Below are 26,461 nucleotides of genomic sequence, written 5' to 3'. Positions count from 1 at the left end.
GCTGTATAAGGTGGGTGTGAGCAAAGGGGTGGCAAGTAGATTTTTTTTTGCATGGAGAGTGGTGGGTGATTGGAATTTATTGCCTGCGAGTGTGATAAGTAGAGGGACAGTGAATGCATTTAAGTCAAGGTACAATGAGCTATGTATGTGAGAGTGGGTCCTCCCATAATGAGTCTCTTGATGATGATGATGATAATAGTCATCTGCAGTAACTACAGGTCTTTAAGGTCTCATGACCTGTCAAGTCTGGCTTTCATAACTATGATTTCAGGATAAGGTGGATGATGTTATGTCTAAATATATATTTGTGTGTGCGTGTATGTGTGAGAGAGAGAGACCAGCTAACTCAACCTTAACTGAAAAGCCCTGATAAAGATTCTTAACATCCTAGATAGGATTTCAAACTAGATCTTGCCGACCAAAAAATTTCAATCAAATTGACCACGATGCAGACTCTGGCCTAACACATAATAAGACTACTTATGTTAAGGTGGTGATAATGGGGATGTCATCCACCAACTCTAAATGACCATCTCAAGTAGGTTCTTGCTGAACCTACTAAAACTTTTTTTTGTAATGCTCAAAAATCATATTTAGTTACACTATTGATTTATACTTTTAAAATTCTAGAAAAAATGTTAAGGCAGACCTCTCTGACTATACAGATTTATCAGAATAAATAGATGATCTTTGGAACTTATGCAATTATAAATTATTGAACTAACTATATGAAGTAGGTGTATCTCAGGAAGAATTTTAACTATAATGGCATTAAATATTAATAATAATTATTATTAAGAGTCATGAAAAAAATATTTAAGAATGATTCCTAACATAATTAGGAAGTCATTAACTGCTCAAATCTTATTATGCATATACGGACATTTCAAATAATATAAGGAAATATAATTAACGAATTTTAAAATTCATTAACAAATAAAGGAATAATTTATGTGTTCTGTGGTGTGTGTTATTAATAATACGAATTTGGAATAGATCAATTAACAATTATGAAAACTCTTTGCAAAGCGATTAAATAAGTAATATATATCACTTTGCTCAATACTGAACGTTTTCAATTACTTAAAATTATAATAATGCATGATCTACTGTGCAAAACATTTACTAGATTACTTTTCAGTTTATCTCCTTTAAAAACGTCGTTCAAAATTCGATTAATTCAACTTATCAGTAGCACTATGGACTGGCATGTTCACTTCAGTTCCGTTCTCCGACAGTTACAATGTTAGATGCAATGGCACTTTTAAATTTGTTACTGCACAGAAAATTAACACATTAAAAATCCGCAACAACTGTTAATAGACGTAAAAATTCCCTGATAATACTGTTAGATGTCATCACTTCTTTTGACGTTGAAACGAATATTCGGCATTATCTGTGAACGTTATGTGTAGCCTCTATCTTAGTAAGTTCTGAAAATGAGAGACTACAAATCATCGGATAAATTATGCAAACTGTTATAAGTTTAATTAAACTGTTGAACATTGCTAAATGACAGACATGCTTATCCACTAAAAATAATAAAAACTATAAACTTACCTAGGACCAAAGTCATCGTGAAACCTGTCCGCCATGTTACAATACAAATAACCACGCTAGGGAAAGAAACTTATTAAATTTAAAATATAGAAGTTTAATTTAAATTAATATTATATTAAAATCTTAAATTTAAAATAATTTTATTTTTAAATATGGCGAAAATTTATCATACGAAGAATACATTTATTTTTTACGTCATACTCGTCGTACATCGGTTATGCGTTCCTGGTTATGTTAGAAGCACGCTAGTAGTAGGATGAGACTCGTGAATGGCAAGATGAATCTCGTTAGTAGTAAAAGTGTAGACCAAAAAATTTTGGATTCGTTTTGGAGATTAGTTGAATATAACAAAAATGCGAGGTTAGATGCTGCAGTATATATAGTGGACTCTATTTCAGAAAAGCAGAGAGAATTCGGGGTATGTTTTTTTTTATATTTATTTTGACACGTGGGGAACTTTGGATCCATGCCGTCCGTTGACTTGTGTTTATGTATCAAGAACAAAATATCATTGCATATGGAAATTCTCTCTCTCTGCAATTTTCGGATCATTTCGTCGTGTACAGAATGAAAATATCTCCCTCCCCCATAAAGCTAATGGGAGAAGGCTCATTGTAAACAATGAGCAGAATTATAAATTAAGGGGATATTAAATCCGATCTTTGAGTTTCTTATTCTGTTTTGAAACAATGTGGGATTTAATATCCCCTTAATTTAAATAATCCCCTAATTTATAATTCTGCTCATTGTTTACAATGAGCCTTCTCCCATTAGCTTTATGGGGCGGGGGAATATTTTCATTCTGTACACGACGAAATGATCTGAAAATTGCAGAGAGAGAGAATTTCCATATGCATACTAGCGTAAGCCAAAGCACGTAGTACAAACTAGGGTAACTCGTAGCAAAGGTGGGTAAAGCTCTGATCACTATTCTTAGTATTTCCCATAATGTAAAAACACATCTCCTAGGAGATGTATGGTGCTATACATTATGGTGGAAGGTCACTACCCAGACCGGTTTCAATCTGAAAATGAGAGACTACAAATTATAATGGTGGAAACCGGTCTGGGTAGTGACCTTCCACCATAATGTATAACATCATACATCTCCTAGGAGATGTGTTTTTACATTATGGGAAATACTAAGAATAGTGATCAGAGCTTTACCCACCTTTGCTACAAGTTGCCCTAGTTTGCACTATATGCTTTGGCTTACGCTAGTAGTTTCAGTAGTCGCTGATACTTTTATAGTTTACTATATTCGGTATGAAACTCTTTGATTCCGATCTTTGAGGTTCTTATTCGGTTTTGAAACAATGTGGGATTTAATATCCCCTTAATTTAAATAATGTTACATTGCCGAAATGAAGCCTATTGGCTCTTTATTTAAGTAAATTAGGGGATGTTATTATTAACTGGTATCTCCATGGAATCCATAAACTCATCGCAGGAGGTCTAGAAACACTGTTCATAATATACTTATCATACCTCCCATAATGCAACCAAAATACTGAGCGTTTAAATGATTCGCCAATGAAGAACTGATGACCACCTCAAGCAACCCATTCCACTCATTCACTATCCTTGTAGAAAAAAATTTAGATCTTGCATTCTTGCTAACTGAAACTTTACACAACTTCCAATGATGAACTTGTTCTGTCACAACCTCTACTGAAAAAGTTTCCTTACCTCCATTCTTAAAATCCTTTTAGTAGCTTGAATGTTTCAATCATGTCACCTCTCTTAATTGTATCTGCCAATTTTTGTAACCTACACGTCATCATTCTTTTCTCTTATTGAACATTTCAGAGGCCTACAATCATCTTGGTTACTCACCTCTGAATCCTCTCAACCACCTTCGCATCTCCAAGAACTCAGGTGACCAAATCTGAGCACAATAGTCCAGATATGGATGTATCAGAGTCTTATAAAGAGGAATAAAAACTTTTCTGTCCCTATTAGTCAGTATATTTTTGAGCATCCAAGTGATCCGAGCTGTTTTGCAAATTTTTTTACAATATGACCTCTGAACTTCAGTTCCCTATCAACCATAACTCTTAGATCCCTCGCCTCATCAATTTCCAGCAATGAAAACCCTATCAACAGACTACACAGACTGAAATTTTTTCATTCCAAAGTGAATAACTTTACATTTTGCTGCATTAAAGGAAAAAACATTAACTGACCACAATGACAGTCGATTCAAATCATTCAAATCTATGGCTCTTCCTTACTTAACATCATCAGCAAACAGCTGGATATCACTCTGTAAATTGTCTCCAGTATCATTAATATACAGATTAAACAACAATGGATCAAGAACAGAGCCTGTGGAATACTGCTAGTCACTTTTTTTTTTTTATCTTTGACTTCTCTCCACCATACACTACTCTCTGATGCCTGTTTGACAACCACCCTCTTATCCATCTACATTTGCTTTAGCTTACTTAGTAGTTTTATATGTGGTATTCTATCATATGTTTTTGTGAAATCCAAAAATATAACAGTATATTTTTGGATTTCACAAAATTACCTTTTTCCAACTATTATAGAAACAAAGTAAATTGCTAAGGCAAGACCTCCCCTTAACGAATCCATGTGTTGACCTTTAAAAAAAATATCAGATTATTTTCTACCCAATCTTGAATTTTAACTTTAACCAACTTTTCCAAAACCTTACCCACCACTCCTGAGATTATTATTTTTATTATACGGGCACCTCCATGGAGTCCGAAGACTCATCGTGGGAGACCCAATCTATCATACTTTTCCTTGAACCCATTAATAGACAAAGCACTCACAACTGACTCTGGCAACCTATTCCACTCATTCACCACTCTCCAAGCAAAAAATCTAGTCCTCACACCCTTATTAACTACACCTTTATTCTACTTCCAGGGATGGCCCCTTGTTCTGGTCCCTTTAACTAAGTGCTGAAACATTTCCCCTGCATCAATCCTATAAAACCCTTTAAGCAACTTAAATGTTTCTATCATATCCTCTCTTTTTCTATTATCAATCAACTTCTGCAATCCGCAAACCTTCAATCTATCCTCATAAAAAACGTTCCACAGGTCACTCGCCTCTGAATCCTCTCCACCACTTCCTCATCCCCAAGAAACCCAGGGGATCAGACTTGAGCACAGTAATCCAGATGTGGGCATATCAAGGCATTATGAAGAGGAATGACAACTTCCTTATCTCTACATGTCAATGTGTTCTTCAATAGCCAAGTAATCTTATGGACTACCTTAGCAATATGTTCTCTTAACTTTAACTCTCTGTCTACTACCATCTCTAAATCTCTAGCATCATCTTGTAATCCGTTTATTTCTCGACATTAAACTGACACCCATTAATTTTTGTCCATACTAATGGCCTATTTAAATTGTCCTGCAAGCTCTCCACATCATCTTGATTAACTATTACTCTTCCTAATTTCACATCATCAGCAAACAACTGAATAGTAATAAGAGGCATATATGTTATTAAAGTGGTTTTATAAGATTGACACTGAAAACTTTTTTTCAGTAGTTGCAGGAAGGAAAAGAAAAAGGGGTTACTCCTGGAAATTGTATGAGTATGTGGTTAACAAGGGCGTTAGGACTAGATTTTTTTTGCTTGGAGGGTTGTGAGTACTTTGTCAGTGAACGAGTTCAAGAGTTATTGTTATTGGATTGATGGGGTCTCCTGCAATGAAGCTTCTGATTTCATGCATATACCTTTATAATGATGATGATGATGATAATAATAATAAATTTCTATAAAATAGTCAGGTAAATAATAGTTGAGGTAAAATTGGCATGAGGTGTAGTTTTATTATTTTCTCAGGTATTTCCATGGAGTTGGTGACTCCTTGTGGGAGGCCTGTACTAATGATTCTTATTCAAACAATACCTAGCATACTTTTGATAATATTCTGATTTCACTGAATGCAAACTAGATTGGTACCTCTCAAGTTTTTTTCATATTAAAGGCACGTGGAGGGGAATTTCGAGCAGCAATGCATCTCTCTATTGTGTCCTAAATGTGTTAAAAGCTCTTAACTACCTCTAGCAATGATTCACGAAGTGAGAGCCAGCTTGGTGCTTATGAGTGAGTTTCCCATATTAACAACCTCTATGTAGTCAACAGACAGATTGCAGGTGGTAGGTGCCTCACTCAGCCAGCAACATATATATCATATTGCACCTTCGATTCAATTCATTCACAACATGCTCCAGTAATACATTCCACTCACCTGCCATTGTGATGAAGACATGAGATTATTTCTTTTCTCTTAATTCTGTAAAATTCACCAACTTAAAATGTCTCAATTGAATCACTTATGAAAAATATAACTCTCGGACATAGGATTGCTTTGATATGCACTTGGGTTTTTGCCTCCTTAAGGTTTCAGCCTGGTCTCTGAAGAGAACCAACGTTTGAAACAGCTGTCAGGATTGTGAAACTTTTATCAAAAGGTGAATAAATGGAAGCCTGGGGGAGCACTCGTGTCTTTTAAAGTAGTTACCTTAGCTTGCACTACTTGCTCATGAGAATACAAGGATTGTATTCTCATGAGCTCTCTGGTCAAATTTTTGAAACTTTAAAAGTTTCTACATGTATTTGGCTTTGAAATAAGGTTGAATCTGTAGTATCTTTATTACTATTTTTATTTAATTTGCATCCCTGAAATGAAGCCATATGGCACTTTTTCTGGTAATACAAATAGAAAAAGATTTGAGCCTTGCTATTTGCAGATGATTGAATGAAGAGGAGTGTGAGGAGTAGATTTTTTACATAGAGAATTGTCAGTGAATGGAATGCATTACCAGAATGTGTTGTTAATGCAAGGAGTGTTAAGGATTTTAAGATTCTATATGATAAATATGTTGTCAATTGAATGAATCTCTCACAATGAGTGCCGACTCCATGGAGGGTGTAATAATAATAAATAATATTATTACACCCTGGAGAAACTAATTCTACAAAAAAAATATATATATATAAATTAAAATAATGCCATTTTTTTCAATAAAAACTAAAACCAGGGTAACTCAAAAGGAAAAATGTCCATCTGAAGAAAAAGTGAACAGCATAGACAGCAAAATAATTAAGCTAGTTAATTTTAATTATTGGACTATAAAATAATTTCTCTGTTAGCTGGCTTACCTGATTGGCTAAGCGGATAGCATATCTACTCTCAAAACAATAGACTTTGAATCCTGGCATGGATGTTTATATTGAATGTTTCTAAGTGGTAGATGACTTTGGTTACCTGGCATTAAGACTACTGCTCCACTTATTGACGGCCTGAGGTGGCTTGAAAAAGTTCCATGGTTAGTCTCCAGAATAGGGTTTCCAGATTAAAAATATATTACATTAAAAATATATAAATAAATACAAAAAGAATAATACTTGTATACACACACAAAACACTGTGGTGTATAAGTCTTGAGACTTTTCATGTGTAGAGTTGATATTTAAATTTAAAATAAGTAACAAAGTACCCTTGAGGGTACATGGCAGGAATTTGATGATGATGATGATAAGTAACAAAAGAACACTAACAGTAGTCAGCAAAAAAAAAAAAAAAAGGCAGACTAAGAATGTATACAATTTTTATATAAATCAACATTAATATATGGATTCATGGTTATTTAGAGCGAATGCTATATGAGGTTACCCAGGAAAATAATGAATTATAAATGGTTAGTATATCCGCTCTCCATCCAAAAGGCTGCGGGATCAAATCCCACCGTGTGCATGGACGTTTGTGATTGTCTGTGAAAAATACTAGTGGTGATGGACAGTATATAGTGTTGGTGTAGATGATGCAGTTGGTAGATGACAGGTGGATGAGGTTGAGTGGTGGAGACGGAGGGTTGTAGAGTAGGAGCCCTCTTGATGAGTCTTGGACTCCGCTCCTTGAATACCAAAAATAAAAATGCGTTGGTGGCTTTTGGGTACTAGAGATAATAGCACTTTAACACTATCTCCAGTACCTAAAAGCCATCAACACTTTTTTGGTCCTATCTATTTTGTTCGGTTTTCATATGTCTAGTTTATATACTTCTGCTAAATGAAAACCTCTATAATTGTATTGTTTGTCTATTTAAGCATTTTTTTTAAAATTAATTCTTGTCTTGCATATTATTTTCATATAATCTGATCTGATAGACTAAATAATAATAATAATATCAGTATGCACCATAGTGCTATAAATTATATTATTTCTTCGGATTTCGGTCATAATTTTTCAGACAGTGTTCTAGCTGATCTGTAGTAATTAGTATTCCTTGACTTGTCTTTTGACACTGAAAAGTTTGTTTTTATATAATTTTAATTATAATTTACAGTTTTTACATTCGAGAAATTCTATGAGATTATATGAAAATAAGAGTTGAATGAATTTTATTTTCATTAATAGCATTCAAGAAAATTGTGGTGTTGCATTCATAACATTCTTTGCTATCTCTTGCAGTAGTGATAAGGAAAGTGGTTGTATATCTTCATTTGTTGGATTTCGTAGTTCCTTTAGTACAATCTAACCCTTACAAAATTGACACATGCAGTTATAATCAAGGTTTATTCAGTCAATGCTTTTGCATTCTTCAATGTATGATTATTATAACTTCTGTAATTTGAAGAAATCAGCAATATATTTTAGCAGATATTATAATCTGCTATTTACAGAAATCATTTTTTTCTCTTTCCTCAAGTTTTTTTTGGCACCTTCACAAAATGTAATTGCATATTAGATTATTTTATCTGTCCATGTTGATACAAACAGGTCTCTCTGGTTGAATTAGATTTCCTGAAGTTTGGTGTCCTTACTAAAATTGTAAAGTCCCTCGATTTTCAGTTAAATTGGACTGTGTTTAGAGTCAGAATAATTTGAGATAATAGACAATTTTATCTCATGTGGCTCTACAGAAATAATCTACTGTATGTTCATTAAGTTGTTGTCAAACAGAAAATATCCATACTATTTCCTTCTATTTTTCAAATGTTACAACCTACATTTTTACATAGTGCTGATCTTATGTGATAATCACCCCCATACATCGCACCTTGTTGTATTAATCATTTATAGCATTCCAAAATTTTAGTTTCTCTTAACTGCAATATTTTTGAATGTATAATTCTTAAAATGTTATAGAATGCACAGTTTTCTGAGAGTAATTTTTATTTCATTTCAGGATTCACAGTTATGTCCAGAAGTTAGTTACTGTTTGGGAAGACTGGTAAAAGGAATGACATCTTTAAGAAAGGCTGCAAGACATGGGTTTGCGGTTACTCTTATTGAGGTTGCTGTCTAAATTATTTACATATAAATAGGCTTAGGTTTTGATTATTCATTACTTTCAAGATATAAACAGCACCCAGAGAGGAGGAGGAGGAGAAGTAAAAAAAAAATTATTGAACTTAGTAATATTTCACTGGCTTTCTAACAAGCATTATCAGAGCACAAATTATAACTGTGATTAGCACAATAGCACTCAATGAGATAGTTATAGAAACAATTCAAACTGTAAAAAAAAAAAAAAAACATTATCTTAAGTAGATGCCTTCTAGGACCATATAACCATAAAGTTAATTTGGAGAAGTTAGACCATTTTTAGTGTTAGAATAATAACCATCTTCTATATCTTTGGTAAATTATGCAGCCATACTTGTTGAGGTTGGTGAGAGTGCTTCATAGCCAATGCTGATTCTAAAATAGTCTCTCAGACCTATAGTCACTTCTGTGTAGCATAGATGTCTTCTTCCATTTTGTGTAAAGGAATATCCAGAGTATGGTATGGATATTCCTGACTGACAGAGCATGGTCTGTCAGTCAGGACTTTCCATACAGCTGTCAACTTTGTCCTCTTACACATCTTATGATAAAGTTCCATGTGTGCAGTTTGGCTTACTTTGAACAAACTGGTAATCTGATCTGTTACTGTCTGCCTTAGAACACCAAAATTACATATGCGATCACTTATATGGCGAGTTGGGATTGGCAGACTATTCTCTAGTTATTCCTTCACATGGAATTAAATTGAAGAAGACATCTGTGCTGCATAGAATTCGCTTATAGGTCTGAGAGGCTATTTTCAGAATCACCATCGATTCTGAGCCCTGTCAACCTCAAGTATGGTTACATAATTTGCCAAAGATGTAGGTAATCATTCTGACACCAAATATAGCCTGACTTCTCCAAATGAATTTTATTTGACCCTTAGAGGCATTAAGACATTGTCTTAATGAGCAATTTGAATTGTTTCTATAACTATCTATTTGAGTACTGTATGCTTGCTTACAAATTAGTTATAATGTGCTCTTGTGATGCTCATTAAAAAATAATAATTAAAAGAATCTGAAATATTACTGAGTTCAATACACTGGTGTTGTTTATACTGTGAAGAAGCTCTGTTATGCATTATTTATGAGGGTGCTCTGAAAAGTTCTTGACTTAACAGTGAAAAAGAACAAATTTATAATTTCAAAATTATTTTTATTTTTCAGCATAATCTCCCTTAAGACTAATGCATTTATTCCAGTGATGCTCCAGTGCCATTATCATGTCTCTGTAGTGGTTCTTAGTAAGATCTGCAAAATACCCCTCTACAGCTGCAATCACCTCTTGATTCGAAGAAAAATGCTGACCAGCGAGGAAGAGATAGAAGTCAGAGGGAGCCAAATCTGGGGAATAGGGTGGATGTTCCAATAATTCATAGTGCAGATCCCTTAATTTTCCCATTGCCAAAACACCTTTGTGGGCAGGTGCATTGTCCTGATGAAAGATTGATGTTTTTTGTTCTGCAAATCGGGTCTTTTCTCACGAATTTTTTGTCTAGTCTGGTTAATAGATTGGAATAATATTCCCTGGAATATTATTCCAAGATAATATTTTTCAAGATAATTAATAAACAAAATGCCTTTAGCATCCCAAAACACCGATGCCATGACCTTTCCTGCTGATGGAACCGATTTTGTCTTCTTTGGCGCTGAACACAACTGGCTTCTGTCCACTGTTTTGACTGCTGTTCGGATTCTGGTGTGTAATGGTGAATCCAAGTCTCATCCATAGTAATAAATCGATGTGCAAAATCAGTTTTATTCTTGTTAAAATGCTCCAAGCACTTTTGAGAGATTTTCATGAGAGTGTGTTTTTGAGAAAGCGTGACACTCATCTTGTGCAATTTTTCATTTGCAATTCTTCATGCAAAATATATCCTACATGTTCTTTTGAAATGCCTATAGTCTCAGTAATTTCATGCACTTTGACTTGGGTCATTCAATACCATATCGTACACTTGATCAATGATTTCTGGTGTATCACACTTTTTGGACGTCCTTCATGTGGATCAAGGCTGGTACGGCCACGTTTAAATTGCAGCCCATTTCTTAATTGTCAAAAACGAAGAAGAGTGCCCATAAACTTTTATGAACTTCAAATGAATTTCTTTTGGCATTAAACTTTCTTTTACAAAGAATTTTATAACCGCACGATACTCAATTTTATCCATTTCAAGGGATACAGACAACACTTTTGCTTCAGACAGTTGTATAACACAAACTACTTGATAGAATGACTTGCAATTTCACTTGGATGCTTATGACAGATACCAACTTAGAGAGAAAAAAAAAACTTAACATTAGTGTTGCCATCTATGGTCGAGGCTGAGAAGTTTTCAGACCACCCTCGTATTTAATATTAATATTGCTTTTAATAACTTTTCAGACCACCCTTGTATTTAATATTGCTTTCAGATATTTCAAAAGTGGTAATACATGGTTCAAAGTTTGAAACTTAGAACTTGGATTTGAGTTAGTATTTCTAGTCTTTCAGTGTGAAATAGCAAACTTTTCATACTTTTGCCTAATATGTTTTGACATGGTTTAAAATGCTTTTGAATTGTGTATAATGATGGATAACAAGTTTTTTTTCATTTTTACTGCTCTTAAGATGTTTTTATTATTTACCATTCTAACAGTTTTATGAATTACTAATTCATTTATTCTAATTAACTTTGCATGGCTGATTATTTATTATATAGTTATTCATATGTTTAATAATAATATATATTATTATTATTACGGACAACTCCTAGGAGTCCTTAGACTCATTGAGGGAGGCCCTAAACATCATGTCAAGAACAACTATTCAACATCCACACAGGATCTATCATACTTTGCCTCGAACTCATTCACAGTCAGTGCACCCACAACAGACTCTGGCAGCTTATTCCACTCATTCACAGCTCTTCAAATAAAAAACACCTAGTTCTAATACCCTTGCTAACCACACTCTTGCCCAGTTTCCATGGATGGCCTCTAGTCCTCCCACCACCAGTCCTGTTCTGAAAAATATCCCCTGAATTAATCTTATAGAAGCCTTTCAGTAATTTGAACGTCTCAATCATATCACCCCTTTTCTGCCTATCAACCAATTCCTGCAACCCACAAATCTTCAACCTGTTCTCATAAGGTTCATTCCATAGACCTGCTATCATCTTGGTCACTCGCCTCTGGATCCTCTCCATCTCATCCCTATCAAGAAGAAACCCTGGCGCCCAGATCTGGGCACAGTAGTCAAGATGGGGTCTTATCAAGGCTCGATAAGAGGAACAATAACTTGCTTGTCTCTACTCGTCGAAGTATTCTTCAGTAACCGAGTGATTTGATGAGCTGATTTAGCCACTTTTGCAATGTGCACCCTTAAACTTCAACTCCCTATCCACCAACACTCCCAAAATCCTGTCCTCGTTAATCTCCTGGAATACAGTTCCGCCAATGTGGTATACTGCTGCTAACTAATCTTTTCATCCCAAAATGCATAACCTTACACTTTGGCACATTAAATTGATATCCATTCTCCTTAGCCCAGTCCTTCAATGTATCCAAATCATTCTGCAAAATTTTGACACCATGTGCATTCACTATTGCTCTACCCATCTTTGCATCATCAGCAAGCAAATGAACAGTTTGTCTCAGATTCTTTCCTATATCGTTAATGAACAAATTAAATGGTAATGGTCCAAAAACGGAACCCCGCGGCACACCACTAGTCACAGGCCATCTTTTGGACTCTACTCCTGAATAAACTACTCTCTGATATCTCTCCATCAACCACCCTCCTATCCATCCCCATATGCTGCAGTTTACTGATTAGAATTCCATGTGGTATCCTATCAAAGGCCTTAGCCAGGTCCAGCAGTATCACTGTAAACCCATTACCATTATCCAGTTCAGCCGTCACTGTGTTATAAAACGTGAGCAAGTTACTGAGGCATGATCTACCCTTCACAAAACCATGCTGTTCCCCATATAGTATCCCATTTTTATCTATCCATTCCTGTATTTTTCTCTTGACTACTTTCTCCAAAACCTTGACAACGACTCCTGTTATGCTGGTCAGTCGGTAGTTTGCAACGGCAGTCTTGGAACCTTCTTTATGCAGTGGAACTATTTTCCCCTCTTTCCACCCCCTCAGGACTAACCCAGACCCGAGACTCAAATTAAACAAAATGGTCGAGGGCAATGACAATTCTTTAGCCACTTCACGTAAGACCCGAGCTGGTATACCATCCAATTCCACAGATGTATTCGCTTTAAGGTTTCGTAATATACTATTCACCTCCTTCATTCATCACAATTCCCATGTAAGCTCTTGGTTCCTTCATTCCTGCAATATCACCACCTGGACAATATACTCTTCCAGGTGGTGATATTGTGCTCGCCCAGTAATTCCACTATATCAACTGATTCAGTTACCTCCCTACCATCGGCATTCTTTAAAATCATTCTGCTGTATACATCTTTTCTTTTACTTGCAGCATATCGAAAAAACTGTTTGGGATTCTCTTTAGCTTGCGTGGCTAATTTCCTTTCATAATCCGCTTTTGCTTTTCTTATCGCACTCATTACCCTTCTGGCCTGTGCTTTATACTGTTCATGGGCCTGCAGGTCAGCTTTCTCCTTAAATTTCCTCCACAGTTGTATCTTTTTGCAGCTCAAGCTTAATGGTGTTATTCATCCATTTAACCCCTACTTGATTTAATATCTGGACTCTAGGTATACAGTCAGCCATTACCCCCTTCAAATGCTCCTTTACTGCTTCCCATGCACTATCAACCTCCAGCCTTTGCAGTTTTTACATGCCATGGCACTGAACCAAGCAATCTCCTAAGCTTGTCATACGTACCCGGTAATTCCACATATGCCCTGTCTTAATTGAAATTAAGACATTTAGCCACCTCCCAGGTCAAGACCTTATGATTGCTCTCACCAATTAATGGCAATGTGGTCATATTCATTACAGTCAAATTCTCAGATGCAATTACTAGGTCAAGCACTCTCGAACCCCTATTATATTCCATTACATGCTGTCTCAGGTAGTTATTCCTTAATAACTGTATAAAATCCAATTCCTTCCTCCCATGTATCCTCTCCTCCTTCCAATCAATGTTACCATAGTTGAAATCACCCATAATAATTACCATCCTTCCACTCATTGCATCTATTTGTCTATGCATACTATCTCCACCATCTATAGCAGCACCCAACTGTATATTTTGTTCCACTAGTCTCAATCTCACACCAAATTGCCTCAGTATATTTTGTTTTATTCCACTTGTCTCAAATGTGCTCTCTTCACTATCCTGCAGTCAACTTCAATTCTCCTTGGCTGCAGTTCATCAGCTATCATCAGTAACACTTCTCCCCCCCATTCTTTTCTCTCTGTCCCTCCTGAACACACTATACCCTTTACATTCTATCCCACTAGCTATGTCAGCCATGTTTCACTAATGCCAAGAACCTTTGGGCAGCTAACCAAGACCCAAAATTCTTCCTTCTTGTTCCTAATACTTCTGGCATTAGTATACATGAAGTGCAGAAGCCTGTTAGTCCCACCCATATCTTGATGCCTTATACTAACTATCCCTTTCTGATTTGTTGTCTTTTGTACTAGCTCAGGCATATTATACACATTCTTACACTCAACTGCCTCACTGATGTCTGCATACCCCCCCCCCAATAGCTCTAGTTTCCCTATTCTGCACATCCACTTACACTTCATTCAGCAACACTTTTTCCACTCTCCGCACACCAAATCCATTCAGACGCACACCATCCATCTTGTATAAGTCCTTTCGCCCATCAAACTCACTCCACACATCCACAAACTCCACACCACTCCTCCTGCATAACCTGCACATAAAGTCATTTGCAATTATGGCCCTCCTTCTCAACTCTTCTCTGTTGTGGCAACACTCACTATCTTATCTCTCTCACGCTTTTGCTACCTCTAGTAATTCTTTCAGGTCCTCTCTCATAGCAAATTTTTCACCTTTTAAATCATTCGTTCCTGCCACTACTATCATTTCTTTCACCCTCTGCTTTTGCGCTCTAATAGCCTGACTTACATCCTTGATTTTCACACCCGGTAAGTACGATTTTATCGAACTCTCATCTATCACACCTCTTACTAGTGAATCACCATACAACACTCGCTCCTTCATTTTCCTTTCACTCCTGATCATGCTCTCGTTTTTCTTATCACACATTCGCTTCTTTCCGTTCACTGATGCACTCGGTAAACAATTTTGTAATCACTCCAGCTGCCGCTTCGCCCTATGTATCACTCCATGCAACCATGCGATCTCCCTCATTGCAACTAACTCTTCTTTTTTTTTATCACTCAAACCATTCTCACGCTCTGTACTTTTACTCTCACTCTCAACACTGCTCTCAATGCTATCTGGCACTACATCGCAAATTTCTGTTATATCGCTATTATATGTTATATGAGATATAACAATGGAGGCAGGAAGTCCTTTGAGTTTGATTTAAAAAATTTCATTCAGCATATGAATGAAAATGAAGTGTATGAGAAATAGGAGACACTGGTGCTAGAATTTACTAGAAATGTCATAATTAGGTATAGTGATAACTATGAAATGTTGAATATGAATGGCGATTAAATTACTAATGATTGTGGAATAACTGAACTGGAGTGGCCACAAGTTAGATAGGGCTAAAAAATGGCCTTGCCTACTCCCTGTACGGGAACAAAAAAAATAGGTGTTGGCTGATAGCTAGCTGAGGAGTAGCCACCACCAGTGAAGGTGGTGGCACGAGAGCAATACAAGAAATGGGTTTGAAGTTATTGTAGGTTAATAGGACAAAATACAGAATTGGGGGCTGTTACACACCAGGATCATCTGAGCAAGACTGATAAACCTTGTGGAAAGGAGTATCATTATGAGTGATTTCAACCATAAGGACTGTAGGATAAAGAAACATGCAAGATAAGAGAAAATAAATTTATAGAATTATTCGGAGATAACTACCTTAAGTGATGTGATGGAAGGAACGAGGTACAAGAACATTGGATCTGGTAATAGCATCTGAGAATCTGTCAATAATGAGTTGGCCATTGTGGTGGCTCCATGTGGTGAGAATCAACTTGCAGTTTGACTTAGGTGGTGATTTTGCATATAAGAACTTTGACTACAGGACATGTATGGAACTAAGGCATTTGATAATAAACAGAAGATGCAATTTGAGGCAGTGCTCTTGACATGAGAAAATTGCCTGGTAGACAGCAGTGCATAGGAATTACTCAAAGGATGCCTAAATAAAGTATATCTGACTGCATCCACTGAGTAAGGAGAATTAATTGCATAGGACTTAAAAATGGATAAATAATACTTTAAAGCAAGAGATGCATTAAAAAAAAATAAAGAAAAAAGAAAAGAAACAGTGTTAGCCATGGTAAAGAAGGTGAAATAAGATTATGAAAAGAAATTTGCTAAACAGGCAAATGTAAATCCAAAAGAATTTTATTACTGTGTAGCAAGTAAAAGGAAAAATTACCATGGAAAATTAATCTTAGTGGATGAAAATGGTAGGAAAGTGTCAGTGCACAAGAAATAGCTGAGTCATTGTATTCCAGTTAGCTGTCTGGATACGAGGAGAGAATTTGACAAAAGAATAGAGATATATGAATTAGAAGTATTAAGCTGTTACAAGAGCTTGACTCAAATACTGCAGTTGAACTGGATGGAATATATCGGTAGGTGCTGAAGAAATGTGAAAGACAGCTAGCAGCGCTCCTGACCTGGTTGTTGAACTTGACTCTTAGCACATGCAAGATTCCTAATGAGGGGAAGGAAAGCAAGATAATTCCATTATACAAGTGTGGCTCTAAGACTAATGTAGCAAATTGTAGGCTGGTTTGGAATCGCATCCAAAGGTAGGTCAATAACACTGGTTTGCAGAATTTGTGGAAGTGCAAAAGTTAGTTAGAAAAGAAATCAAAAACTCAGAAATTTAATTATCTGAAAATTATCAAATAAGGGTTACACGGAAGGAAAATATGAATTCAATAATTATGACAATTTGGGTCTAGCAGACCATGCCTTGGATAACCCTTCACCCAGAATCAAATGGAAGAAAACAAAAGTACTACACAGAGGTCATTATAAGTCAGAGAGATTGTTTTTGGAATCAACAGCAGCTTTAAAACATACTCCAAACCTCAACAAGAAGGGCTGTATAAATTTACCAAAAATCTGGGAGACAGTCATTTTAAGATCTAATTAATACTGTGTTTTCTCTCTTTTTCAATATAGATGTCACCACTTAGGACTTTAGTTGTGTTGTCCATTACAATTTTTTTAAACAACTCCCACTGTTGTACCAAATTGTTGTTTTGTGTACTGTTACAAACTGTTCTTGTGCTCTGAAGATGCTGGATATAATACCAGTGAAATATCAGCTAATAAGTTAATAAATATTAATTATTTTCTTACCATTCTGTGTTGTAATCCATACCTTTAAAATAAACTAACATACTGCCAACACATAAGCCTTTCACTCATATATTTACCTTGGTCAGCTAGTGTTAAGGAAAATAAAGATATAAGTAGATGAATCACACAAGGAAACAAAACATTTTAGCTTAGAAAGGTTATCAATAGGAAACCACTGAGCACTGCCTCAATGGTTTCCTATGGAAGTGAGACATGGGCAACAACTAAAAAACAGGAAATGGGTTACATGTGGTCCAAAGAGCCTTGGAGAGAAGAATGCTCCACATAGAAAAAAAGAAGAAGATAAGAAATACTAGAATTAGAGCCCGTGGAAGCAATGCTATTTCAATAACGATATTGCTTGGGTTCTTAGGGATTTGATATAGCAAGGCTTCTATTATAAAAAGAAAGCAGTTACATTCCTTATTCCCCCCCCCCCCTGCTCCAGCTATACTTTGTCGTTGAATGTTGTGAGTATTATATAAAATGAATTTTAAGTTTATAAATTTGCTTTTTATTCCACTGAAATTTATAAATGTATCTTAATTTTTCAGGTGTTACGAGCATTTAGACTCATTTCTGTTGATGATGTCCTAAAATTGTTAAAAAAAAATATTCCCATTACTGGAAAACAGGTAGTGATTTTATTTAGTTATTGATGTGATTTTTTTTTTTTTTTTGTTATTATTGGCATTTATGCAAACAGTTATTTTATGTATCACAGTTGTTAGTATAAATATATATATTGGAAAATCTTTTTCTACTATTCTGATATTTAACCTGTTTAAGTGACCTATAGATTAAATTAGCTATTCTCACACATTCCTGAATGCCATTGTCAAGTTTCCTTCTAATATCTTTATTTTTAATAAGATTCTGCCCATCATTCCATATTTTCACCCCTCTAATTTTTCTTATTGTTTGTCTTTGATCAACTTATTTATAACCTATCTTTGAGTAAATAACTTCAGACTACATTGAACATAATTTTTTATACAGCTGGTTTTAGTGTTTGACTAATTAAAACTAATTTTAAAAAAAGAAAAAGAAGGAACACCTTATAAACTTGAAGAGCTATACAACCTTGTTCAGATTAGGCTTTTGCAAACATCTATACCTACCATGGGATTTGAAAATACAACCTGTTGTAGAACGTTAGCCAAGTCAGCATTTATGTTCTTATTTGTCTTTGCACCTTACTATGTTTGCGTATTCTTTTTATTTCCATATTAATCAGCTATCTTGCTAAAAAAAATTTCTTAAATAGCTGAAATATTTTACTTGTTCTATAGGTTCTCCATTTAAAATTTAGCTGTTTTCTACATTCCCACCTCTTTTTATAGTCTTCCTATTTTATTGTTTTGATTTTCTTACCAAATCTGTCAAACAGTTATTCAGTATAGTTAAGGAATCTGGGTAGTTATACTGGATTTATTTCAGAGTATCATTATCATCTGCATAACATAAAGATCTAAGATGAACATCAACGAATTTACTGTCAGGTTAAATATCATCATCATCATCATCATTGATTTTCTGATATATACCTTCAAAGGGTGTTCATGCTACATGATAGCACTACATGTGATTAAGTTTACATTATTATTAATTTCCTATCAACAATTTTCCTCCAAATTAGTCTATTATTTATGAGCACTCCACTATTGTCATATCTGACATTTCATGCTTCTAAGGCACTTCTTACTAAATCAATCTACCTAGACCTTGGTCTTCATCTGGGTCTCTTTCCTGCTAACTTGTTTTTCGAACCTTTGCTCACTTATTCTCTTTAAGTGGCCATACCAACTTAGATTAGCTCTACTGACATTCTTGAATGCTAACAATATCAAGTTCCTTTCTATTATCTTCATTTTTAATATGATTCTGTTATTCATGCTGTATGTTCACTTCCCTAATAAAGCATTTGATCATAGGGAGACAGAATAGAGTGGGAATGATGAACCAGGAAGAAGAGAGGGTTGTGGACTTTGCAGTAGCGTTTGATCTGGCAATTGTCTACAAGAGAGAAGAACATTTGATAACATTTTGACTAGAAGAAAACATCTTAAGGTTGTGACAAATTGTAAAGTAATTCCAACAGATCAAGTGGCACAACAACACCGACTGCTGTGCGCAGACTTTAAAATAAGATCGAAGATAAGAACCTCTGGAAGGCATGGGATGAAGACAATTAAGTGGTTTCGCTTAAAAGAAGAGAGTGTGAGGAATCGTTTTAGGGAGAGGGTGTTAGAGAGGATTTCGGATGAACTGGAAAGTGTACAAGATTGGTGGAAACATAATTCAAAAGTAATCCTGAGCGGTGCAATCGAGGTGAATAAACTTTTTTTTGCTTTCTGTAGACATCTGGGTATTTATGCATAACAAGGAAATTGCATGATATATTATAATTTTGTTTCTAGAAAATTGTGAATATATTATATTCACAGTTTTCTCAATTATAGCAGGAATTATCAGACATGCATGTTTCATCAACTACTTTCACTGATTTCATAAGAATTAAATTAAGAAACAATTATACGATCTTATGAAACTGTACTTTATGATATTGGGTTTTGTGATATAATCCTACAACACTATAGGAGCAAAATAAATGAGATATTTATTTGCATGTTAATGTTTTGCTAGATTTACTAGGTGTATCCTACAACTTAGTTCTGCTTAGAGGAAACCTTTTGCTAAGGAAAACATTATGTTAACATTTTCCTTAGCAAAACGTTAACATAACTTTATGAAAACGTTATAGTAGAGACTATAGATTGTGAATTGAAAGATATGGGATACAAAAAAAAAGTGTACTTACCTATTTCACATTTTTTATAAAAATTAAATATCAAGGTAAGTCAATCTATGATACATTAAGCCCATATATGATTGATTAATTAATTAAGAACTGCTTAATTTATACGATCTTATTTAACAGTGCTATATGATATGAGGTTTCGTGATATAATCCACAACTGATATTAAAGATGTCAAGAAGTTATGTTCTTGGTTTATCCTTTATCCAAGTGTAAGCAAACAAAGCTTGTGCATGAAATATTTCGACTATACAACTTGTATATAGATGCTAATGACCTCACATTAATTGCCTTAATATTTCCCTTAATGTTAAGCACACATTCTTTTGGGTATGTATAATGCTAAGAATTATGGGAAGGGTTACTATCCAGACTGGTTTAGACTTTTATTAAGGTTTCATCAGTGGGAGCCAGACCAGAGGGGATACCGAGGTAATAATCCACAACACTAAAGGAGCGAAATAAATAAGATATTTATTTATTTAATAATAATTTAATATTTTGCTAGATTTGTAATTTGTCACAGTACACAATAATAGGTAGGGAAAAATTGCTGTCTTATTTTGACACACTCTAATGTTGGAGGTTTGTAGGTGTTAGGTTGGAGTTTTAATTTACAAAACCTGTGTGTATTAATTTACAAAAAATCTATCCCCTTGGTATTTATTAATACATATTGAAGCTTTAGGGGAGTGCTGCATTACTTCTGCTGATTCCAAAAATAATCTCCCCAACTTGTAATAGCTTCTATGTAGCACTTTGGTTTCTTCTTGTATGATATAGGAATGTCTAAAGCATGGTCCCAGTCCTCACTTGTCATAATGATGATAGAAAATGTTTTTATATTCCCCCATGATGGATGTTAGCAGATCTTCTAGTCTGTACATCCTTTCTCAGGCACTTCATATACTCATGCATGAGCCAGAACAGGGGTCGGCAAACTTTTGAGACGGAAGAGCCAAACCTGTCCCTCACAACAATTTAAAAATTATTCGAGAGCCATAAATATATTTTTACAAATAAGGAAAATTTAAATTAACATTTTAATAATATATAACAAGTTATAATATTAATTATATCTTTATTAAATGAAGAAAAAATCACACAAAAAATTGCTTCATTGGTTTTAATCAGTGTGAGTAGTGAGCTTGCATTTCCTTAGAAAGTTTCTGTATGTCTGGTTTGTAACTAGTCGTTTTAATTTAAGGCATGATTCCAAGTTGGAATCAGTAATTTGGCTCCTCAATTTACATTTAATGAAATTCATGTTAGAAAACGATTGCTAACATAAATATGTAGACCCGAAGATACTGAGAACACCAAATGCAATTTTTTTCAACTCATGATATGAATCCGGAAGACTATTCCAAGTATTGAAAATCATTGAGTCTGCCATCTGTAGTTCTTTTATAGCAGTCTGCTTGCGCTGTGGAATCAGACTGCATTTTTCATTTTCCAATTCTGCTATTTCAGTACCAAGATGTACAAATTTGGAGCTCCATAAGTCTTTGCTTGTCAAGTTCAGCAATTGTATTTCAAAATTAGCATTGTCAATATCAAACGGAGAAAAATTTAATTCCTTCACATTGGCATTAAGAGGATTTGTACTAAAAGTTAGAATCGCTTTATTATTTCTGAATTCCCTGAAACCTTTGAAGAAAAGATTCTCTAAAAGATTCTCTCATGTTTAAAACTGCTGTCTTGAAATAATTGATGAAGGCATTGTGTTTTTTAAAATAAGTTTCAAAAAAACTAATAATTTCTTAGTGACACTTCTATTTCAGGTTGCCATTATTCCTGAGGATGATCTTTATTATACCATACCATTTAAATAGCATTATGTGTTGAAGTATTTTAACCACTTTTTAGTGGTTAAATAATTCAACACATGTTGAAAACTTAATAAAAACAGGTTTTATGTTCAAACTATGAGTTATTGTTTTGACATCTAAAACAAATGCATTATTTTTTTAGGAAATGTGTAGTTCAGTAATTGGCCAAGTGCTTGTATATGGAGCACTTATTAAGTCTGGAAAAATATGTGAAGATCCTTCAAAATTGTCTGAAATTGTAACATCATTAAGAAATCTTTGCCAGTCAAGAAGTTATATTGAAGAAGTCACTTTGACATTGGTAGAAGAATTATTGTGTCAGGTAAGTCAGGTTTACTGCATTTCAAAAGTTACATTATTCAGTACAATGAAAACGTGTTTTTTAAAAAAATGTTTCAAAAAATTAATAATTTCTTAGTGACACACTTCTATTTCAGGTTGCCATTATTTCTGAGGATGATCTTTATTATTTTACTAGTTATAGGAGATGTTATTAAAACATGAAAAGAGAAAATTATTCTTGTATTTTATTAGAAAAGATCTCTGAAAGAATTTTGTCAAGTTTTGAAATGGCATATATAGTTTAGTTTTATACATTTCATGAGACAGATCAGATCAAATATTTGTTTCTATATAGCAAGAACAGATATGCTTAAGAATGTTATATCTTTCTGTGTATGTTTTGTTTAGTTTTGGAAAGTACATAGCATCTGTATTTTTGTCTTTCTGTATGCAAGTAATGAATGGATTTCATTCATATTTTGTATTTGCAATCTTGACTGAACCACCTCAGTTTTTTGTGGCCAGTTGATTCACAGTGATGTAACCCTGAATGAAATTTAAAAAATTTCAAGTTGAAATTTTTTATGTACAATGTCTGCTAAGGTTAGTCAATTGATTTGAACTTGGAACCATTCTGGTAGTAGAATGATTGGACAAATAATGCTAAATTCTATTGTACACAATGCCAAAAAAGGTCTGGGTTCATTTGTTATGAAAATGCTGTGTTTATACAAAAATACAATCATAAAACTCAGCTTTTAATTACTGTTTTTGATCATGCACATATTTGTTTTGTTATTGCATATACAAGGCGTGTTCAAAAAAAGACCGAACTTTTGCTATAAAGACTTTATTGCTCATTTTACATTTTAAGCACTCTCTCCTTCAAACTAGTGTCTACTGTATGGAGAGTTATTGAGTTTATGAATTTCAGGTAAACTTTATATCTAGAAACTAAAAGTTTTTTTTTTTTAAACTAATTCAGGTTGTCAAGAGGTGACAACCTTAAGTAATCTTTTTAATGTTTTATTTTGGAAATTAGTGTAATCATAATCCAGAGGGTTGTTAGTAGTGTTGGTCTCTGATCAGCACATTCATTTTCCGATTGTGTTCATTGTATTGAGGATCACAGTAGCATTGCCCTTATCAGCTCTAGTAATTATTATATTTTTGTCTTTGTATGATTTACAGAGCATGCAGTTGATGGTTGTAGAGATTTTTCATAGGCAACAAAGCTTTCATAAGGATGTTAGCCATGTCAAGCCTGATGTTGCTAGTAATATTTTGAGGCAGGTTGCAATGCCTCATGCTATATGCAACATGAGGTCTAATATCAGAACTTGATAAGGTGCTACTGCAAAGTCATGGACAACGCTAAGAATGCTTATGGCTGTTTTGGAATCAGCCATCAGTGGTTGATTCCAGTTATTTTATTTTATTTTTTTTTTCTGATTTCAGTTTTTGAATCAGCAGAAGATTTTAAAATAAAAATAAAAAAAAACTAATCTAAATAAACATGGTTGGTTAAATTTTCCAAGATTTGGGAAACTAATAAACATCCAAGGCTAGCTACCAGCATCCATATAGGATGCCCCCTCTTAGAACTTTCTAGGCTTCTAGTCTAACATTTATGGAACTATTAAACCGTTTTAATTATTTCATTGTGCTGTTTTCATTTCATTATAGCTAAAGATGAGCTCAAACCAGCATCTATGCTTAAATACTCATCATACATGTTTTGTCTAATGCCGTGTGTATTTTTTTTTTTTTCCATTATCATAATTTTTTTTATTAAATCCAATAAAGGTGCAAATAAACCATTTTTTTTTTTTTTTTATTTTATAGCTGACTGAGGAAGAATTTAAAAACAATTTTTGGCCTGTCATAAGAAAAGATCTCTGTTGTGGTTGGGAAAATTGTACCCAGCAGAAACTGTGGTTATTACTAATTTGTATCCATAAATTTCCAGTAAGTTTGTATTTCTATGTTATGAATAGCTTCTTTTTGTTAATAATGTAATTCATTATCTTGTGTTAGGATTTATTATTCACCAAACATGTGAGTTGTGCTACCATGTTCAATAATATAATGGGGACAAGAATGAATGTAATAAGAATGTACAAAGTCTAAATCCAGGATGCTTAACACCCTATAAGGTGTCAGTTTAGAAATCATTTTAGGTTTTGTGTTGTTGGAAAAGGAGAACAATCATATATGAAAATGAGAGTTATGCTGATGATAGCCAATGAATTATAGCCACAGAGAGTAAGACATTGGGATGACAAGGAAGTAAATGGCAGTTCATTTGAGGTAGTGTGTTGTAACTAGATTGTTGTCATAATTTCCACCCCAGCAGGTGATACCATATTGCAGTGAAGAATTTATCTAAGAATAGTATAAGCATCTTAAAAACACTGCGTTTACAAATGTTTTAACATAATATATTCTGTTAATTATGAACTTCAACTTATTTGTTAAAAATGAGATATGGGAATTCCATTTCAGATTGCCATTGATATGGAGACCCAAGTACTTGACTGATTTTGACTACGTTACAGTTACAATTTTGGATATCACTATATTTTGTAGGCATAGGATTCTGTGGTTTAACAGTTCAAAACAAAGAATTTGGTATTGCGACCACATTTATTAATATAAATAAAGATAAACAAACCCAACAAGTTTCGTATGTCATTTGACGTACATCTTTAGGGGTTAAAGGTAACTAAAAGTTTAAACACAAGAAGTGAGAAATTACTCAAAATAGTCCATTAGATGTTGTAATGGCAGTCTAACTGTTCATTAAAAAATCCGAATGCAGAATCGATACATACATTAATGCGTGCTATGTTTGAACAATGCTGGATGTTGTCACGTTCATGTTCCCTCTGTCCGAGGTCAGACAGGTATATTTTTTTATGAAAGCTGACCAAACTCGGTGTAGAATTAGACCCTGGTTTTTGTTGCATTGCGTTGGAATTCTAAGCATATTTGCAGCTTCCTTAAATTTCCTTGTGAAACAGTTTTTTTTTAATATAAGACATGTTCATTTTATGCCAAAGTACATTATGTCCAGTGGAAGTTGTGTGGGATGCTAGGCCTGATTTGTGTTCTCTCCTTTTTTGTACGTCTTTTTGATATTCGTTCATATGAATTTCCTCTGATATTCCTGTCTGGCCTACAAAACAGATGCCACAGGAACAGTAAATTTTATAGACACCTGGTTTTTTTAATGGGTGATGTGGAGATTTTGGAGGATGTAGAAATCTTAATATTTTTTCTAGCAGTAGAAAAGTTACTTTAATGTTATGCTTGTATAGTAATTTGTCCATAACATTCTTGATGTATGGAAGCGTAATTGCGTTCTTGAAATCTTGCTTTTGTGAGATGCTTGTAGGAGGTGTGTTGAGGATTTTCTTGATTGTCTTAGGTTCAAAACATTTTTTTTGAGGATCTGTGTTAAATAATATAATTCTTCATTCCGCTTTTCTTCTGTGCTGGAAATATTGTAAGCTCTATCCGTCAAAACCTATTTTTTGCATGGGGTGGTGGTGTGAGGTAGCATTAAGAAATCTTCCTGTTGGTGGAACCAACATAACATTTATTTTCTATAAATGGAGAAGGATAATCTGTTTTCTTTTTCATTTATTTCTATTAGTATCTCAAGGAAAGGTATTTTTTTATCTTTTTCCTGTTCCAAAGTGAATTTTATGTTGTTATGAAGATTATTAAGATAATCTTTAAAAGCAGTGAGTTCTTCTGTTGTTCCTTGCCATATGATGAAAATATCGTCTACAACGAAGCCAAATATTCGTTTTTTTATGATAGTTGTTTAATGCAGTATGGACTGAAGAACTAAAAAGAACTCTACAATCAAAACACCCATTAGTTCCTACAATATATCATCATCATCAAATTCCTGCCATGTACCCTCAAGGGGTGTACAGGATATGATAGTACTACATGAAAAAAATTACATCATTATTAATTTCCTATCTACAATTTTCCTCCAAATCAGTCTGTTACTTGTCAACACTCCAATATTATCAGATCTTATATTTCTATCGTCTAAAGCACTTTGTACCGTATCAATCCACCTATATCTTGGTCTTCCTCTCGGTCGTTTTCCTGCCAACCTGGCATAGAACACTTGTTTTGCTAATCTTTCCTCGCCCAT

The 26,461-nt window shown here is 34.3% G+C and overlaps 2 protein-coding genes across 2 annotated transcripts in view; one reads left to right on the top strand and one right to left on the bottom strand.

The window, feature by feature from the left end:
- Positions 1–1,595, bottom strand: part of LOC150102002 (eukaryotic translation initiation factor 4H-like) — a 144,300-nt gene extending 142,705 nt beyond the window's left edge. The window contains exon 1 of the mRNA XM_090399948.1: positions 1,561–1,595. Coding sequence (XP_090256074.1) covers positions 1,561–1,595 — 35 coding nt within the window. The remainder of the gene's footprint in view (positions 1–1,560) is intronic.
- A 236-nt stretch (positions 1,596–1,831) lies between these two features.
- Mybbp1A (MYB binding protein 1a) overlaps positions 1,832–26,461 on the top strand; it is a 226,321-nt gene continuing 201,691 nt past the window's right edge. Inside the window, exons 1-5 of the mRNA XM_090400474.1 lie at positions 1,832–1,978; positions 8,745–8,852; positions 17,906–17,986; positions 22,145–22,324; positions 24,130–24,252. Coding sequence (XP_090256600.1) covers positions 1,838–1,978; positions 8,745–8,852; positions 17,906–17,986; positions 22,145–22,324; positions 24,130–24,252 — 633 coding nt within the window. The 5' untranslated portion in view covers positions 1,832–1,837. The remainder of the gene's footprint in view (positions 1,979–8,744; positions 8,853–17,905; positions 17,987–22,144; positions 22,325–24,129; positions 24,253–26,461) is intronic.

Source organism: Typopeltis vanoorti, chromosome 11 (assembly GCF_054136105.1).
Source record: "Typopeltis vanoorti isolate ZY-2024b chromosome 11, IOZ_Tvanoo_1.0, whole genome shotgun sequence".
Classification (NCBI taxonomy): domain Eukaryota; kingdom Metazoa; phylum Arthropoda; class Arachnida; order Uropygi; family Thelyphonidae; genus Typopeltis; species Typopeltis vanoorti.
Note: the sequence above shows the minus strand (reverse complement) of the source record. Positions and strands in the feature narration are given on the sequence as shown.